The sequence below is a fragment of the Mesocricetus auratus genome, unplaced genomic scaffold (assembly GCF_017639785.1).
Source record: "Mesocricetus auratus isolate SY011 unplaced genomic scaffold, BCM_Maur_2.0 Super-Scaffold_100020, whole genome shotgun sequence".
NCBI classification, from domain to species: domain Eukaryota; kingdom Metazoa; phylum Chordata; class Mammalia; order Rodentia; family Cricetidae; genus Mesocricetus; species Mesocricetus auratus.
The window spans coordinates 548,487-568,351 of NW_024429201.1; the positions used below are offsets into that span (position 1 = coordinate 548,487).

The 19,865-nt window shown below is 40.3% G+C and overlaps 1 protein-coding gene across 7 annotated transcripts in view; it reads left to right on the top strand.

Moving 5' to 3' along the window:
* The window catches only part of Nnt (nicotinamide nucleotide transhydrogenase), a 93,400-nt gene that overhangs the window by 32,121 nt on the left and 41,414 nt on the right, over positions 1-19,865 (top strand). For all 7 annotated transcript variants that reach the window (XM_040728836.1, XM_040728830.1, XM_040728832.1 and 4 more), the window contains exons 8-14: positions 9,059-9,192; positions 9,722-9,913; positions 10,409-10,562; positions 13,593-13,754; positions 14,812-14,922; positions 15,780-15,925; positions 17,988-18,183. In XM_040728836.1, the coding sequence (XP_040584770.1) occupies positions 9,059-9,192; positions 9,722-9,913; positions 10,409-10,562; positions 13,593-13,754; positions 14,812-14,922; positions 15,780-15,925; positions 17,988-18,183 (1,095 nt within the window). The remainder of the gene's footprint in view (positions 1-9,058; positions 9,193-9,721; positions 9,914-10,408; positions 10,563-13,592; positions 13,755-14,811; positions 14,923-15,779; positions 15,926-17,987; positions 18,184-19,865) is intronic.

The window sequence follows — 19,865 nt, forward strand, 5'->3', positions numbered from 1 at the left end:
AAGCAGTTGTTTTCCACTGATGGGGCTCAACCTGAGATGTTTCAGCTTCCTGGGAAGTCCACATCAATTCTGCATTGAATGCTGCCCATATATTTTTTCGAATGCATTATTCATAGGATAGGATAAGAATCCAAAGAGATGGCTTTCAGACTTGTGATTTTAGATAGTATAATAATACAACAGCTCGTGGAATTCTACTGAGATAATTTTTGTTTTGACAACTGTACATCTTTTAAAAAGTTAGAAGATTTATCTTTCAGAGTCTTTTCTTCTTGGTGGACATTATGATCTTAAGAGTCAAAACTACACCATGTAGGTCAGTGACTCCCAATGTTTTAGAGATTATATTACTTTTTTCTGACTGATTCATATTTCATGCTCCCCTCACTTTCATGTCATTTATGACTATGGAATTTTAAAACACTGCTTGCACACTACCACTCATTTTGAGAATTTTGAAAGACAGAGAAGAATGCTTCCGTGTTACAACATCAAGGATTGCTAACCACAGACTGCCTCCATACCTCTTGGTAGCTTTCAACACAGATAGGGCCACTTGTCATCAGATGGAGGGTGCCAGAATTCTGGAGTTTTCTGTTGCCATTTGTCAGTTTTGATTTCTTAGGGTGTGTCTGACACACTTCGTGAATTGCTGAGCCACGTTTAACAAATGTTCTGTTAGGAAAATTTTTGCCACAGAGTTATATTCTGGTTTGGTCTGTTATTTCTCCAAAAGTATGTTGCAAGATGGAAAAGTATTAAGGTTCCTCTCCCTGCCAGTCCCTGATTTGAGGCTCGGGAGGTGACACTACTTCTAGGAGGACCTATCATTACTGTCTTATCCTTATGACATAGCAATTCTGAATCCCAAGTCCCTTCCATCTGCCATCCTTTCTTGTTAGGGGTTTGCCATCATTGCTGTAACACATTAATCTGAGAGTGTAAAACTGTTTGGTTCTTGTAGAAATCTACTTTTTGTACACTTAACTTTGACAGGTGGTAGCTCTCATTCTCACCTCATGGGGTGACCAAGTGTTGCTTATACCACCATGAGCCTCTGAAGGTTCCCCTGGGCATGGTGTCTATTTTGAGGAGTGTGCATGAGTGGTGTCACACATCAGGTGCATGCTGTGTCACCGCAAGTGTCACATATCACTCTTATTTCCACTTTCTTTTGCTAAGCCCAGTCACATGGTCAGAGCCATCTGGGAAGGAATCTAGGAGTTCTTGTTTAGTGGTGTGCCTAAGAATAAGGTGACATATGTTAGTCTGGGAAGGCTTCCTTCTCAAAGTACAACTGACTGAGTAGCTTAAAAACAAAACAAAACAGAAACTTATTTTTTCACCCTTTGGGGGACGGGTCTAGAAATTTATTATCAGGTTGTTGGCAGGATTGGTCTCTCCAAGACTGCTTCCCTTGGTTGAAGATGGGCGCCTTTCTCAAGCCTCTGTTCTGTGTGTATGCATCCCTGGTGCCACTTCATTTCTCCTTCTTTAAGGATATCAATAAAGTTAGGCTGAGGCCCAGGGTTAATTCGGTCACACCTTTAACAACCCTATCTCCTAACCCAATCAGTTTCATAGGTACTGCTGGGGTTTAGGAATCAACATATCAATTCTAAGAGAGGGTACTCATGCATCTTTCACCAGCTGTGGTGGAGCGCCTTAGATCATGGTGGACAGGAAGGAGGCGAGGAGGAGAGAAGCGAGGGAAAAGAGACTGAGAATGCTGTCTCTGTCGGCTTGTCCTTAGTGATCTGCATTCTCCAAGAAGTCTACCCATCTCCCTTTCTCCCCCAAATTCCAAAAATGTCGTCATATTATGAATCTGCCAAAGGATTGATCTATTTACCAGTGCCCTCAGGATCCAGTCACCTCCCTCCATCCCATTAGCAATCAAACCCCAATTATGCAAGGCTATGGAGGATAGTTCATATTCAAACCATAAAAGTGCAAAATTTTTGCTATACTGGCTCCTCCTTCCTCCTCCTCCTCTTCTTCTGACAGTGTCTCATATACTGCAGACTGGCCTTGACCTTGCTCTGTAGCTGATGACTAGGTTGAATCCCTAATCCTCCTGACTTTCTCTCCCAAGTGATAAGATTATAGGCATATGCCACCATACCCAGTTTATTTGTTTGTTTGTTGGTTGGTTGGTTTTTTGAGACAGGGTTTCTCTGTGTAGCTTTGGAGCCTGTCCTGGAGCTCACCCTGTAGACTCACCGAGATCCACCTGTCTCTGCCTCCCGTATGCTGGGACTAAAGGCGTGCGCCACCACCTACTGCTCATACCCAGTTTATAATGAAGTTTTTAAATATGTAGAGCACTGATTGATGATCAAACTAGTTTATTTACTGTTTTCAGTTTTTTGTTTAGTTAACACTTAGTATGGCATTGCTTTGTAGTATGTGTGTTGGTGAGGAATCTGTTTTTAGGTAAGCAGCTTCTATGAGTTATATTACACGTCTGTGAGTATGGAGTCAAATTTATCATGCTGTGTTAATGCAGAAAGTTTTTCTTGAGCCTCTAATTTGATGCTTTACAGGCCAGGAAGTTAGGAATTTCCCCATGATTACATGCCATTGAGTAATTCCAGTAAATAATTCTCTGTGCTTTTTGGAATCATTATAAAAACTTGTGGTTAATCCACTTCATCTTGGTGTCTTTTTGTTCTTAATAGTTTTAGGGGCTTCTTAATTCCTCTTCCCTCCCCTCCCCTCCCCTCCTCTCCCCTCTCCTTCTCTCCTTGTCCTCCCCTCCTTTCCTCCTTCTCGTCTTGTCTCCTCTCCCACCTTCCTTCCCTCCCTGCTCCCTCCTTGATCAAAGTTGCCTGTGAGGCTTTGATTCTTTTCCCTATACGATAGCCTCTGAGAATCTATTGATTTCAGATGATCATGTTTGCCTTCTTTTATTCAGAGAGGTACATTACAAGATTTTCCAGTAAATAGTTAAATAGTTTGTTATTTAGCTTAGCTGAAATCACTCTTTTTGAATTTAGTGCTGTAGAGGAGCCGAGGATGTATTCTTTTGCTCTATGTCAGTAAGCTGTCTTGAAGTTGTTTGCAGAAATGAGCAACTTTTCTAGTAGCTTCTAATTTCAGCGCTTTCAAACTACATACATCTCAGCATAAACTTACTGAGGAACTCATGATCATGAAAAGATTCTGTAAGTTTATTAACATTTCAAAAATAAATTCAGGAAGAGCCTAGTTTTGTAGTCTCATGTCTGCAACTCCAGCACTTGGAAAACAGAAGCAGGAGGATTACCAGTTCAGTGTTTGAAACCAGGCTGAGTGCCACGAGACTGTGACTCAAACACAATTTAGATGAGTTACAACCTTATATGCTTATATCAGAAAACAGGTTGTACAGACTATACAGTTACATTTATGGTGCGACACAGACATTCCAGGAAGCACCTGAAACACTCTTATTCATCTCACGCAACAGTTAATCGAACAGAAAATGGCATAATTAGAATTTTCATTTATTTATTTGGGCACTAGGGATTGAGGATGGAACCCAGGGCCTCCTGCATGCTAGGCAATTGCTCTCACGCTGAGCTACAGACCCTCCCCCCCACTACACCAGATGAGTGCTTTTAGAACCCTGCTGCTTTTCTAGCAGGGAAAGGATCCCTAGTGTCCAGGCGCTCATCTCAGTTAGCTGTGAATCCATGACTAAGTAGTTATCTTTTAAATCTATTTTGAAAGCCTTAATTTAAAATTTAAAGCAGTTTAAAATTAAAAAAAGGGTTTTAAATGAGTTATTTCCTTCCAGATTTGGCCTACAGTGGTCAGGTGGCCTACAGTGGGTCACCAGCTGAGTCTGTGAATGAATGCACATCTGAGTGTTGACTTTGAGCACAGATGTCTTACCGTGGTCTTGGCAGAAGAATGGAAATAACTCCCAAATGGGAGGACCTGAGTAGCTTTACTAGAGGGAGGAGGAACTCAATGTCCCTGAACTGGGAAGGGCCAAAAAAACATTTCATGAAGATTGTGTTAAATCTTTCACTGAGTTCATATCTTGCCAGGAAATATGTAATGATCTTCTCTCCTTGTTACTTTTTAAAAATATTTGTTTATTAACTTTTAGATGGGTGGTGTTTGGAAATGTAACCATCCTGGCCTGTTTGTAAATCCTATCTTTTTTAGAGAAGTGACTAATTTTTTTTTTTTTTTTTTTTTTATGAGACAGGGTTTCTCTGTATTGTTTTGGAGGCTGTCGGTCCAGCCTGGCCTCGAACTCACAGAGATCCGCCTGCCTCTGCCTCCCGAGTGCTGGGATTAAAGGCGTATGCCACCACCACCTGGCTGAGAAGTGACTAAATTTTTAACCCTGGGCTTCAGGATGGGAAAGCCCAACTGTACCTTGAAAAGCAAGAACCCCCCAGCGCCCTCCCCAGACCTCTTTCTTCTGCGTTTACATCTTAGGAAACATGAAATTCTCATTTTGCCTTTTATCCTTCTTTTGTTTTACCTTCTATTTGAGAGGTTTTGCAGTGGGTGTTGGAGGTCACTGTTACACAGTTGTCTCCACCCTCTTCAGTCAGGTTGTCCTAAGCACAGCTCTGCACACTTTTTGGATTGGTAGGGTAAGTAAATAGGTCAGCCCATTTTTTTTCTCCCTAAGATATTCTAATATTTTCGGTAATAAATATTAAACCGAGTTCTTAAATGAGAACTGGCTGTGATAATCCAGGAATACTTTACTTTTGCTAAACAAAAGTAAGATATGATGCTGGAGAGATGACACAATACTCTGATAACGTTTTCTGTATAATTCGTATGTCTGCATTTTCATTTACTTCTCCAAAATAAAAGGTAAAACTAATGAGTTCCGGTATTGCTTTTTGCTAATTTACATGTACCCAATGACTTTCTTAAGATTTTGTAGTCCATAATCTCATTAAGAGATTGTCCGATTGTTTCATCTAAATATAGAGTATAGTAATTTCTATTTATTAGCTTATATAAACTGTGCATTTCTATATGTGCATGTAATGTATTTTGATCATATTCACCTCCTTATTACCCACCCCTATGCCCTCTACCATCTGTTCTCTTTCCCATCTCTATTCTTGTATTGTTTTAGGCTCTTACTTTGAGAAGCCAAAACAATTTCTCACTTTTTATACTTAATATTTCTATAATTTTCCTGGGGGTAAACATTTGTTAAAAATTAGTCACTGTTTTTAAATTGATCATTTGTTTATATTGTCAGTTAATGTTAAGATCTTTTTAGAAATGATTCAAAACCATTTTCTTTAAAAATTTTTCCACTTATTTTTATTTTTGTGTGTGTTTGTGTAGGAGGAGGTCATTGGATCCTTTGGAACTAGAGTTAGCGGGTGTTGTGAGCTGCCTGATGTGGGTGCTGGGAATCAAACTCGGGTCCTCTGCAAGAATAATATGTGCTCTTAAGCACTGAGCCATCTCTCTAACTCTCTATTAAGCTCTTAGTATTTTGTTTTTTATTTTAATTTCCGTGAATGACATTATTTTTTATTTACTTTCTTTTGTTTTCCCCCAAATTTTATTTATCTGAGACAGGATCTCACTTTATTGGCCTTGCTGACCTGGAGTTCTCTATGTGAACCAGTCTGACCTGAAAAAAATGTTTTTGTTTTTTGGTGTGTGTGTGTTTGTGTAAGCATCCAGATGTGCATAGAGTTGGAATTATTTAAGCCTACTTTTGTCTTTTGTAATTTTCCTTATTGTTTTAAGTTTAGGAAATCCCATTTTAAGTCCACAGACTAGAGAAAGATTCTAAAGTGTTTTACTTCCCTCTTTCTCTTCCTGGGTCAGTTCTCTTACAATTAATTATAACCTACCTGGACCGTAGTTAAAATACGATGCTCAGTTTGAATAGAAGATTTGCCCCCACACCTACCTAAGCCATTCATCGCCCTGTCTTTCTTTATGTTTTGATGGATCATGCAGTTGCACTTTCATCCTACAGACTCTTACACGAAGATCCTATTCTGAAATCGCCTTCCCAGTTTTCTCCCTCTCCACTATTCTTTTGGGAATCTTTCATTTTGAACACTGTTCACTCTCCTGCTTCTTTTTTGGCTATATTCTTTCCCCTTCTGTTTTTAATTTTTAGTTTTGAAGTTTCCAGAATTAAAAAATGCTAATCCACATGTGAGTGCCTGCAGGCAGCTGTGCTGCTGTCCTTCATTGTTAATTCCCGCCCCCCCCCCCAGCCCTTATTGAGATTTCTTAATTTCAAAGTTAGGACATTTGGGCATTTGGGAGATAAGCGAAAGTACAGAGAAGAAAACAGTCTTACCACTTAAATATACTCTGATGTTGGTGAGTGCTATATGACAGAATTTATTACAGGGTATATAGTCTATGGATAACTTACATATGCACATATAAAGTAGGTATATGTATTTTAAACATGCATATTCTGTTATGTATGACCAGTGACTGAACTTGAAAACTGCCATTGAGCAAGCCATCACATGGCCTAAACTTTTGGACTCCAGCTTCTCTAATTTTATTTATTCAACCTTTATATATTAAATTTGGCCATAGCTGACACAGCCTTCAAAAGATACCTTTGCCAGTTTGGTGTTTTGATATAACTTAGATGGTTTGTTTTTTACTATTGTTCTGAAATTCAGTCATTTTTTGAGACAATAGTATATTACTTCACATTGACTACTTACTTAGTGTAAAGAGCATAGGGTATCACTAGAACCATTTGATCTAGCCAGGTATGGTGACACATTCCCGTAACCCAAGTACTCGTACCGCAGAGGTGGTATGATCAGAGGTTCAAGGCCAGCTCTAGCTACATAGTGCCTTTAAGACCAGCCTGGGCTATAGGAGACCTTCTCCCAAATCACATCCTCTGTCCCCCAAATGCAACTGAAGTTATAGATAAGCCATGGAGGTATATTTCAAAAAGATGAAATTTGGGTTAGAAATATAGTTACAGAGGTCAACCAATTGTTTAGTTTGCCTGAGGACATGGATTCAGCCTCTAGCACCAAAGGGAAAAACAAAAAACAAACCCAAACCCAAATCCCCCTTAAAAAAAAACAAACTGAACGCAAACAAACAAATACTTCCAAGTCAAAAGCACATAGCAGAGTTGGTGAGAGTTGGGCACTTGCCACAAAATCTGATGACCTGAGTTTGATCCCTGGGACTCATACAATAGGAAGAGAGAACTGACTCCCACAGCTGGCCTCAGACCCTTGACACTTTAAGGGTCTACCCCCATACACAATTACACTTAAATTTTTTTTGTCAGGTATAGACGAACATAAAAAGAATCCAGCATTACCGTAGCAGAACAAATAAGATTTGTGGCATCAGTAGCCACAGTGTGTGTTAGTCAGAAGCCAGAGGGGACCATCCTGCATTTAGGCCTGTGGGCCATAAATAAGGTAGGAGTAAAAGCTACAGCAAGAATGTGGCCAGTTTAAGCAGCAGCTCTGCATAAAACGGTGGCGTGGCGATGACGGCACACATCTGAAAAGTATAGGCTCGCACCTTAGATTTGCCTTTGTATGGACTCAGCTACCTTGATTCGGTTACCAATCTCCAGGGAACTGAGAAGTATGGGTTTCTCTATGGGAAAAGTTCTGGATATATATGGTTTCCCTTCTCAGATTCTCAAGGTTCAGAAAAACATCCAAGGTGCCTTTGTTTACTACCTGGGAAGAGAAGGGGAGTAGGAATACTGCCAAGGAGTTAAAAAAAAAAAACACTGTAGCTACTAGAACTTGGTGGCTGTTGACTGGGAGAAAATGCTTCTTGATTCTTGCTCATTAATGGGGGACTCGGCAGGGAGAATCATGTCATCAGGGGATCTTATGGTATGGCTGGTCCAGGGTTGCTGAATTGGATGGCCCAGAAGGGAAGCAACCAGTGGGGATGTTAGAAAGAACTGTGCACCCAGGGGGGAAAACCCTTCGGGAACAAGGATTTGGACTCTATCTTCTATGAAGTTTGTACCAAAAAGACTGAGGTAACACCAAACACCCACACATATCTTTATAATTGTTTTCATGTGTATTACAACTAAATATTATTTTTTCCTTTTGGAATCATATGAATCTCAGTCAAGTGGTTTGATAATTTTAATGGGAGATGATTTTAATGTAAATGTAATGTATAATTGACATCAGTATATGAAACAGACGGCATGTTTACAAAAAGCCGGTAAGTGTAAAATTGAAAATGAGGAGGGATAGAGACGAAGCTATTGGTGCCCAGCTTTTAAAAGTCTACCGATCTTGCAAAAACATTTCCTTTCTCTTTTGGCTCAGGTATTTGTTGGGAATTTATCTCATATAGGAATTAGTGAGCCTCCTAAAACACCTTTAATTTAAACTGTGAAATAGCGCATGAGCAGAACGTGTCCCTCGAGAACAGGGACTGCTGCTGCTTACCTCTCTGCCCTCCCAGCACCAGGTACAGAGAGGCCTGGCTTGGCAGGCAGAGCACCAGCAGTTGGGAATGGAAATACCGGCGGGCTTCCCAACTACTTGGAGCCCTGCAATGCTACAGTGTTTATTTCATGGCCCTTTCTGGTCTCTTCTAGTTGCTATCCTGGGTTAAATTAAGGTGCGTAATGATTTGGAAAATCTGGTGACATTTTCTAAAAGGAATGGAAATATCCTATTTTGTAATTCATAAATTAGTACTGAATGTACTCTTGACATGTATGACCTTTTTCGAATTGTTCAGCTTGGGTGGACATGGTTTCCATAATGGCTTATTTTACGTATTCTTTTTAAACAAGTAAAACCTCTCAGTAAATGGGCCCTAGATGTAAGCCAGCTGGGAAGAGCATGGCTGGGATGACTCAGGCCAAGCATTCGGCCAGGCTTGCTTGCCAACTGAATAGTGCCCTCTCTGCAGCCCTCACGTACATGTTTGCCGGAAGTGGATGGCTGGTCTCGTTCATGCTCTAGTCTTACGTGTATCCTGTAAAGAATGGACTTTTCATATAACCAAGCCTTGAACACACAGCGTACTGAAGCAGTGAGAAGCATATCCTAATTTGTGCCGTTTTCTTTGATTTCATCAGGTAAAAAAGCTCCCGTTTTATTTAGTAAGGAAATGATTGAATCAATGAAGGAAGGTTCAGTTGTTGTGGATTTAGCTGCTGAGGCTGGCGGGAATTTTGAGACCACTAAGCCCGGAGAACTTTATGTCCACAAGGTATACCAAGAAATCGTTTTCTGCCTGTCGATTCTAGTGATTTGTGAGGTTTAAAAAGATATTTTTCCTAATTCTTTGGGAATCTAATATACAAATACAATGTATTAGGATTGTATTGACTATATACTCCTTCCCCCAAGGCTTCCTGGGTCCTAGCCCCAGTCCCGAATTAAGGGTTTATTTCCCCCCTCCCTTTTACAGTGCTGGGGCTCAAACCCAGGGCTTCATGCATGCTAGGGAAGTACTCTTCTACAAGCTGTACCCCAAGTCCTCTGTGGGAGTTGTTTATTCCTCTTAAGTGTTTGTAAAAAGTGAAGTCAGAAAGTTAAAAAAAAAGCTGGGAAAGATTTAAAAAATAGACATAATTAAAGCTCACTTTGAAATGCATGTTTGTGTTTGTAAATATATATGTATGTATCTACAAAGATATGTACTCTGTAAACCGAGCTTCAGCTGTGAGTGAGAATTGTCCAAGAGAGGATGTAAGGGTAGGGGACTGACTTTTGTGACAATATGCTTTTTCATTTAGGGCATTACTCATATTGGCTATACGGACCTTCCCAGCCGGATGGCCACTCAGGCCAGCACTCTGTACTCCAACAACATCACCAAACTCCTTAAGGCCATCAGCCCTGACAAAGATAACTTTTATTTTGAAGTGAAGGATGATTTTGACTTTGGTACAATGAGTCATGTCATTCGAGGAACTGTGGTGATGAAGGTAGGACGTTCCCCTCCTCCTGTGTTTTTAATGTAACTTGGGTTTAGGAACCCCATTTTAGAATAGAGATATATTATAGTAAAGCATTGGCACATCAGTGAGAATTGTTTAAAAATAGAGAATAATTTAGGGAAGGCATTTCAAAGACTTGAGTATGTATGAGCACTGAAAATATACATCCCTTTTGAAAACCAGAAACACATTTAATAGAGTGAAAATGAGTTATTCTCTCATGTACTTACTTTGCAGGGTTTGATCATAATTCTTTTTTATGTGCCCCAGAGATATAAAAATTATATATGTATAACACTATCACTATACCTTACATACCCATTTTGTAAATTATATGAATTTACATTAAAATTAAATATACACATTATTGCACATATACATTAATTTACATTAAATTATATTTACACAAAAGTTTTTTTTCAGCATAAGCCATCTTTGTAAGTAATTTTGACTTTGAAAATATTATTTTCTAATATTTGTTAGGATGGCAATGTGATTTTCCCAGCTCCCACACCAAAAAATATCCCTGCAGAAGCGCCAGTGAAACAGAAGACAGTGGCTGAACTGGACGCAGAGAAAGCAGGCACTGTGTCACAGTACACGAAGACACTGACCACAGCATCCATGTATGCATCAGGTGAGCATAGCATTGATTTTTCTTTTTTCCCTTTTTTATTTAAATTAAAAACAATCTTATTTCACATACCAATGTCAGTTCCATCTCCCTCCTGTCCTCCCCTCCCCCCACTCATCCCCCATCCCATCCCCCATCTGCTCCTCAGGGAGAGTGAGACCTCCCATGGGGATCATCAAAGTCGGTCACATCATTTGGGGCAGAGCCTAGCCTTCTCCCCCCTCCCGTGTATCTAGACTGAGAGAGTGTTCCTCCATAGGGAATGGGCTCCAAAAAGCTAGTTCATGCACTAGGGATGGCCCCATAGACTACTCATGCCCCCCCCAACTGACACCCATGTTCAGGGGGCCTGGTTTGGTCCTATGCTGGCTCCACAGCTGTCAGACTGGGGTCTGTAAGCTCCCACTTGCTTAGGTCAACTGTTTTGTGGGTTTCCTCAGCATGGTCTACACTCCTTTGGAGGCTAACATTTATTAAGGCCTAGTACTAACTGAGTTTTGTATGTAGTATGTTAATTTTCATGATTAGTTAATAGAATACTGTTGCTGTTCTTTGGATCCTATTATACTGGGCCTGAGAGGTCTGACTTTACTGTGTTTTTCCTGTTCCTCCTCTGTGGACTTGGAGATTGCATTGATTACCCAAAATAACACAGGCACTGTGTTAAATACTGGAGTGAAGGGATGTGAAATAACATAGGGTATTAATACATTTTACAGAAAACATCTTCAATAATAGTCATCAATATTGCCTATATAAACTGTTGAGTAATGGTATCTGAGTGTGCTGATGTTGAACGTATGTAAATGTATTCAACATCCTTTTGTGCTTTGTAAAACACTAGTTGGGGCTATCTGTATAATTGGGTAAGACTGGGAAACCAAATGCTTGTTGGAATTATAAATAATATGAGGCAAGGGGTAACCTTGAATATTAGACTAACATACTAAGTTACCTACTAAGAAGCTTTAACATTTAATATGATCATGAGTTTTTTTTTTAAGAGTCATTCTTTTGAAATCACTAAAGAATTACTATAAAACACTGAGACATATTCTTTCTAGCTCTATGCATTGTGAGGGGCTAAAATATGGGTATTTGATTGGAAATTGCTTTCTTCCTGGTGGAAGGAATGAAGCATGTTTAGATCTGCTTAGTGTCAAAGCAAAAACAAAATGCAAGCAAACTATAACGAATTAAGGGAGCAGCAGCAGGCACACAGGATTCTTGTAGGCTCAGCATTCCCCGAATTCCCATGTGAGCCCAGATGCCTTAAAGCTAAATGTGTAACTCCCCTTGAATAAAGAGCAAGGCTCAGCAAAACAACTGGAAAGCTTCTGCTGGGTACACATCGTGAGGAGACGGGGTAGTGTCCCTGCTTGCACTCACTTGTTAAAAAACAAAAGGAAGTGCGATGGTTGCATTGCTGGTGGGGTGTTTTCTAAGCAGGACTGTGAATTCCCAGTTCTCTTTGAGGTGCAGAAGAAAATGGAGCAGGGCATATGTGATGATTTATTTTTCCAGGTTTCTGTCATGTTTATTGAGGCAAGGCATTATGCTGGATAATTAAAAACTTGATAAGAAAACCTTCCTATATGTGGTGTTGTTTGTGTCCTTGCCCATTGCGAGACACTGTGGGTATTGCTGAATTAGCAATTTCCGACTAATGTGATGGGAATCATGGCTAGCATTTAATGAGTACCAGTCATTGTGCTATGTACTTCCTATACCTTAGCTCATTTATGCCTTATAGCAACTCAGTGATGTGGACCGTTATCATATTCTTTTTTTTTTTTTTGAGAGGAAGACAATGGAGGGTTAATAATATTATGGATGAGGACATTGAAACAGAGAGAGGTAGATAACATGTCTCAGATCAGTCATTAGCAAGCAGCAGTGCGAGGATTTGAATTAGGCAATCTGACTTAAGAAAACATGACTAATCCTAACCCTATATAGAGTGTCTTATCAGTAACTGGAAAGCCAAAATATTTATCTGACTCTCCAGAGATTTTACAAGCCATGTGTTAGAACTTTTGAGATTCAGAATGTGAGTAGAGAAATTTACATCAAGAATCGTCAACTTAAAGCAAAGTGAATGCCCACTTAGAGCTGTTCCTTCAGCCCCGTCACTGATAAAGCAGTAGCTCTTGCTGAGAAATCAAGACCCCTCATTCAGGAAAGGGTCCTTCCAGCTCCCGCACAGCTCAGTGTCTCTGTTTTCGCTGACCACTTGGTAACCCTTTCTTCTGTTGCAGAGCAACCATCCACATGTTTGTTATTAAGGAAGGCGATAATTAAAGATGTATGTTCAGGACTGACTGTTTGTATTCTGCGCATTCTTAATTTAATTTGTAGGTTTTTTCCCCCTTCTTTTCTTTGTAAAACTGTTTGCTGACTTGGTGTTGAGGTTGGAGCTGACTGCCCTGGCTAGCAGTTCAGTCCAGATTCAGGAGCAATTGCAAAATTTCTGTCCTGGGTGGGTGGAGGCCATATGTTTCAGGGAGGCGCTGGAGTGAATGAAATCCTTCCTAGTCTTTGGAAACCTCTCTTGCTCAGCCATAACTCAGAGTGACATAAAATTGGCCTCATAAAAGTCCTGTCTCATAAAGGTTATATCCTGCCTGAGCAGAAAGTGCTTGGTAGCTCTTCTGTAGGCCTGTCATTTTTGGATGGAAAATGCATGTATAAACAAACGCGACACTGTCAGTCAACATTAAAACAGAGAAGAGGACAAAGTTAGGCACAGGAAAATGTGCAAATTGTTATGAAGGTGACTCATAAATATTACTAGAGCTTTGTATTTCATTTTGGGGGAGTGGTCAGGTAAGGTAGATTTTCATCCATAATCTCCCTTGCATCTTAATGGTCAAATGTCTTAATAACTTGCTGGTTATTGGAAAGGGGGACAGAATTTAAGACACTGACTATTCTATAGTGTGTGTGTGTGTGTGTGTGTGTGTGTGTGTGTACATGTACTTTTATTTTACCATGGTCATTGCAGGCAATCTCACTTTCTCTCTCTTCCTCTAGGTCTCACTGGGATGCTGGGTTTGGGCATTGTGGCCCCCAATCTAGCCTTTTCTCAGATGGTGACCACTTTTGGCTTGGCGGGCATTATTGGTTACCACACTGTATGGGGAGTGACCCCTGCTCTCCACTCACCATTGATGTCTGTGACTAATGCGATCTCAGGTTTGTTCTTTGCTTCTTTTGTTCTTTGCTTTTAGTCTGTCATAGGCTTCTCAGCTCTACGAGTAGTTTCAATGAACTTTATAAATTCCAGTTTTCAAATCTTGACTCCTGGAGTCTACTGCAGCTATTGTAGTGGCTTGGGGTTTCCCAAGGGTGAGTGGGCTTGTCAAGTAGGATGCCATAGAATGTTAGCCCGTCCTGTGTTCCCATTTCAAACAGTGTAGATCCATTAATATTTCTTCCAATTATCATATAATTTAAGGAAAGGATTCCATTGATGAAATTTAAAAACCAAAGTGTGTTTCACAGAATCAGTTGCAACACCCTCTAGGGTCTCTTCTTAGAATCAACTAAACATTCAATCTACAAGGCTATAGTAGACTTTGTATGGTTTGGATTAACCATGTTGGTTAGGGACAAGGAACCAGCTTGCTAGGGAATGGTACCAGGCATCTTTCTTTGGTGAGAGTTTTCAGAAGAGTACTTGAAGCTGCTAGGGACTCCTCTCTTTGACCTCCATCAGCGGCTTAGATGTGAGGGAATAGAAGCCATCTGAGTAGCCAACATGATTGAGCACATAATTATCTCTTGGGACGTCTCAGGCATAGCTCCTAGGATTTCTACAGGGAGCACATCCAGTTTCAAAAAGTACAGCATACAGGAAAAGCTCAAATTGGTAGCAACCTGATCAATACCCATAGATCATGACTAGCTCCTTGTAGTAGTTTGGTTGCAAGGTATCCATCCACAGTCACACTTCCCTCTAAGCAGTGCTCTAGTGACATTGCTGACTGACCTTGATGAGAACACAGGTAGGAAGCTGAAGGTCATATTCTTATGCCAAAGATTGCAAGGCTTGCTAACCTTTGTTCGCAATAGTACTTCAAGTAGGAAAGATGCACAGGTGTGTTGTCAGCAGTTTAGATCAGGAGATTGTTCTTGCTCTTATCATTTTCATGGAGATGTAAGAAGGCTGTCTTGTTTTGGTATTTCAGTTATCCCATTGAGTTTGGAGCGGGTACTGGACTTATTCATCACATCGATGTTTTCTTTCTAGGTTTGACTGCGGTTGGGGGGTTGGCATTGATGGGAGGCCATTTTTATCCTTCCACAACTCCACAGAGTCTTGCTGCTCTTGCTACATTCATATCATCAGTCAACATTGCAGGTAGGAGGAAGAAGAAAGCACTCAGATTGCTGTTTTGATGGTATAGGAAGCAAATATCAAGTCATGCAAAGTAGACTTTCTGAGTTTAAGCATTTAACTGTACCATTACAAATGACTTCTCTCAGACCACTAACGTTCCTTTTGAAGGAAAGTCAAATATTTTGCCTATCTGTAATGGTTAGAAACTGTATTGATAAAGAACCAATTCGTCCATACTTTCAACCGCGTAATGAGTCTTGCTAGAAACTAACTGGAAAATTGTGGAATGCATAGCCTTGAATTATGTTGACTTCTGCTATCACCGTGACATCTCTGAATAAGTACAGCTGCAGATAAACTTTTAGTCTTTTGCCTTATCACACTTTGTTTGTTCCTGAAAACTGAAAGGTTAGCACATCACTCATTTGATGCTAGTTTATAGCTAAAAATTCCTTAATGTGTCCAAGAAACCTGGTGTCTGTTGATGCAGTGTTTTTCCCTTTATCATTTTTTTATAGAGTTTGGCAAACAGAGTAACCCATCAGAGAAAAATACTGACTTTTGATCCTTTGTATTTTCAAGCTTTTAAATGGCTATTTACTATTAGTCATGCAGAAACAGTTGGCCCTGCATTCTGATAGCAAGTTTTCTTCTTAACTGTAGTGAGGGTTCCCCATGCTTCTTCCATCCTAAGGGGACTGGCTTTAATAATAGATTGACTTTTGTTTTTGAGGGTCAAAGATATTACTTGAAATAATAGTTGTCACTTTGTGATGGTTGGTGATAAAGATATACCTAGTATATTGGAGCACACAAAAAAGGGTCATGTTGTCCTGTGTGATTCCTCTACCTGTTTGTGTTTCTCTTGCCTCGATAAGGTGGCTTTCTGGTAACTCAGAGAATGCTGGACATGTTTAAGCGACCCACAGATCCCCCAGAATACAATTATCTGTATCTGCTCCCTGGTGGCACTTTCGTGGGTGGATATCTGGCTGCCCTCTACAGTGGTTATAACATTGAAGAGGTAAGAGACCTTTGGGGAGATTTTGTTTCTACCACCATGGCTTTCTTCCTTTAACATTTAATGCCACTTGCAGAATTCAAGCTATCAAGACTATGAAGCTCTGTCAGCAAATACAGTAATAACCTGGAAACGTCCTGTTCAAACAGACCAGGAGCTGACGTGGCCTGCTTGTTTTAAGTTTTTCACGTGTAGAAACTGTGCTTTCCCTGTGTGCCTGCCTGGGTTGTTATGAGGGTACAGTGAAGTAACCAGTAGTCAACTTGAAAATGTTTATGCTTTCCTCCTCCATAAACATATCACAATTTTTATAACAAAAATGTTTATAACAAAAGACACTATGCAATACACTTATGAAAATATAGTAATTAAAAAAAATTAAAGACAGCCGGGTGGTGGTGGCACACACCTTTAATCCCAGCACTCAGGAGGCAGAAGGCAGGTGGATCTCTGTGAGTTTGTGGTCTGCCTGATCTACAAAGCTACACAGAGAAAACCCTGTCTTGAAAAAAAAATTAAAGACACATTTTGTCCTTTTATTATTATTTTACGTGTATGGGTATTTTACTTGCATACATGTCTGTGTACATGCATTTCTGGTGCCCCAAGAAGTCAGAAGAAGGGGTTGGATCCCTGTTATTAGAGTTACAGACTGTTTTAGGCCACTGTGTGGGTGCTGGGAATCGAACCCAGGTCCTCTATAAGAGCAGCCAGTGCTTTTAACCACTCAGCCATCACTCCAGCCACATAGAATTTAAAATATTTATGTTGTAGGGCAGTGGCTCTCAACCTTCCTTGTGACCCTTTAGTACAGCTTCTCATGTTGTGGTGACCCCCAACCATAAAATTATTGTCATTGCTACTTCATAACTGTCTTTTTCTACTGCTATGAATTGTCTGTGTGTTTTGATGGTGTTAGGGGACCCCTGTGAAAGGCCCACTCAATCCCAGGGGGTCACAACCCGTAGGTTGAGAACCACAGTTGTATGAGCTGGGGTGGTGACACAGTTGGTAAAGTGCTTGCTGCGTGAGCATGAAGACATGAGTTTGATCGCCAAAACCTGTGTGGGGAAAAAACAAAAAACAAACACCAAGCCTGGGTGTGGTACTGCACATGCTTGTAGTCCTAGCACCGGGGAGGTGGAGAAAGGCCGATGCCTGGAGGGATAGCTTGTCCAGAGAGCTCCAGGAGAGTGAGAAACCCTGTTTCCAACAAGGTGGAGTGGCACCTCAGAAAGGACACATGGGATTATCCTTTGACCTATGTATACAATGAACACGCATGCACGTGTGCACATGTGCACATAGGCACACACATGCCCACACGTGCACGCACACACAGTTTTATGTTATAGAATAAGAGAGAAATAATCAGCTGTGAGCTCCGAAAGCTCCTAGGTGAAACAGAAAACAAACGGAGGCTTTGCTGTGCGTTTCCCTAGTTTACAGCTCTTCCCAGCGAGCACCACCAGATCACAGCTTCTCTGACAGCAGGAAAATCACTGGCATGATCTTGTGTTGAACAGGGATAAAGCAGGGAGTTGAGAGACGCAAGTCTGAACTCCAGATGTGCAGCTTCCTGATCTTTGGAGAAGTCCTGTAATCCCTGGAAGCTTCACTTCTCCCTTTTAGAAAGTGAGGATAACGGTTCTTTCTTCTCGTGGCTGTCATGCGACTGTTACGGTGTAATTAAGGCACAATTCATGCTACCAGTGACATGGATTGGCTATTTTATAGCATTTGGACACGTTTAGTGTTTTACAATCTGACAATAACCCCATTTAAGTTTAAGTACTTTTATGTATTTGTGTACATTATCAAATCCAGAAAGAAACCAACTCCTATAAATGGCATAACTATATGTACAATTTAAAGTATGTGATATATTTATATTCCTAATAGATAGGAAAATGGTTTGAAATGTTAGCCGAAGAGCTGAAGGTCTGTCTGTTGACTGTCTGACTTTAAATTGTCCTTGGAGAATCGTGTTCCACAGGAGAAGTCTTCTGTGAGCCGACAGACTGAAGTTTTTAATAATCTCTTTTCTCTTCTTTCCTTTGCAAAGATCATGTACTTGGGTTCAGGCTTGTGCTGTGTAGGTGCTCTGGGCGGCCTTTCCACTCAGGGAACAGCTCGACTCGGCAATGCCTTGGGCATGATTGGAGTTGCAGGAGGCCTGGCAGCCACACTTGGAGGCCTGAAACCAGATCCACAACTGTTAGCTCAGATGTCCGGAGTAATGGCTATGGGTGGTACCATCGGTAAGCACTGGTGGGCTTCTACCTTCAGATGCTCTCATGTCCTTCGTGTATCTGAAGAGGGTTAGGCTCTTATTTTCTTTTACTGACTGTGTCCTCTTACTGATATAGGATAGGGGATTGAAACACTTATATATGTAGGTTCATCTTTTGTTCCGCTGATTATAAATATCGGTAGACTCTGCTCTTAAATGTTGAACATTTAAATAACATGTGACTGAGTAGGAAAATCATTGTTTTAATTTCCTCTAGTAGTATGCAGATTTCTAGAAATTTTGTGATCTGGTTTTAAAAAATAAAGCCATTATTAAAAATTAAATAGGGGCTGGAGAGACAGTTAAGAGCACCAGCTGTTTTTCCAGAGAACTGGGTTCAATTCCCACTACCTATGTGGTGACTCACAATCATCGTAACTCCAGTTTCAGGGGGCACAGCTACCTCTTCTGGCCTCTGAAGGTACTAGGCACGCACATGGTGTATAGACATACATGCAGGCAAAATATCCATACACATAAAGCAAAAATAAGTAAAAATTAAATAAAATAACCTAAATTACTTCAGAAACAAAGATAATACTAATAAAACATATGCATCCCTTTGTTATTAATGTACTAGACTTTTTAATATGCACTTGAGGTTATTCATATCCCTTGTATGCTAAGAGTAGAAAAGCGGTGTAATAGCAAGCTGTTGTAATTTCTTCCCCATTCCTCATTTGGCAGTTTGGAATTGTTCTTGGTGGAAGGGTTGACAAACTACAAATCTGTTGTTTCTTGTCTACACCTAAGAAAGTGTTAGAAAAAATTAATATAACTTAAGCTTAAAATGTGACTAAGGTGATTACATTGTGATTAGTACAAAAATAAGCAAATAATCTTCCTGTGTTCAAAAACTGTTACCATAGTTAGTGAAAAAGTTCCCCACATGGTTGTTGTAGGAACAAAATTTTCTCTTGCATCCTACAATTCAGACTACAAGCAGAAGCTTTTCTTTCATTATCCTCTTAAATGTAAATAAAATATTTGCTGATGTGTATGTGGGGAGTTTGCTTATTAGCAGAAAATTATAGGATTGCTACAGGCACAAGAGCTTAGCGAAAATCAACAAAGTCATCCTATGAAAGTCCATAATCTTTTTGGAATTTGGAATAAAGGGTACTGCATATGTTGGGGCTGGAGAGCTGCTGTAGTGGTTAAGAGTTCTTGCTGCTCTTCCAGAGGACACAAGTTCACTTCCCAATACCCATGTTATGTAGGCACCTCAAAACTACATGCAACTCCAGCTCCAGTGGATCTGATGTTATCTTCTGGCTCTATAAATATCTACACAGAGCATGAGTGCACGTCTCTCTCTCTCTCTCTCTCTCTCTCTCTCTCTCTCTCTCTCTCTCTCTCACACGTTTTATTACTTGAAGGTTGTGCACTCACCTTTTTATAAACTCATATATGCAACCCCTCGCTTCTGTGAGATGACTGTTAAATATTTCCCAGCAGAATGTTTGCTTTTGGCTGCCCTTTCCTCAGGAAAGATGTGGGTTCTTTTGTGACAATCCCAAGAAAGACGTTTGAAGGAAAATGGTTGCACTATAGGCTCCTGATAGGAAATTGCTTACACAGGACTATAGCCAAGTACTCTGATCTCAACTAGTAGTTCTGTTCACTCACTGCAACTGCTAAAATCCTTTA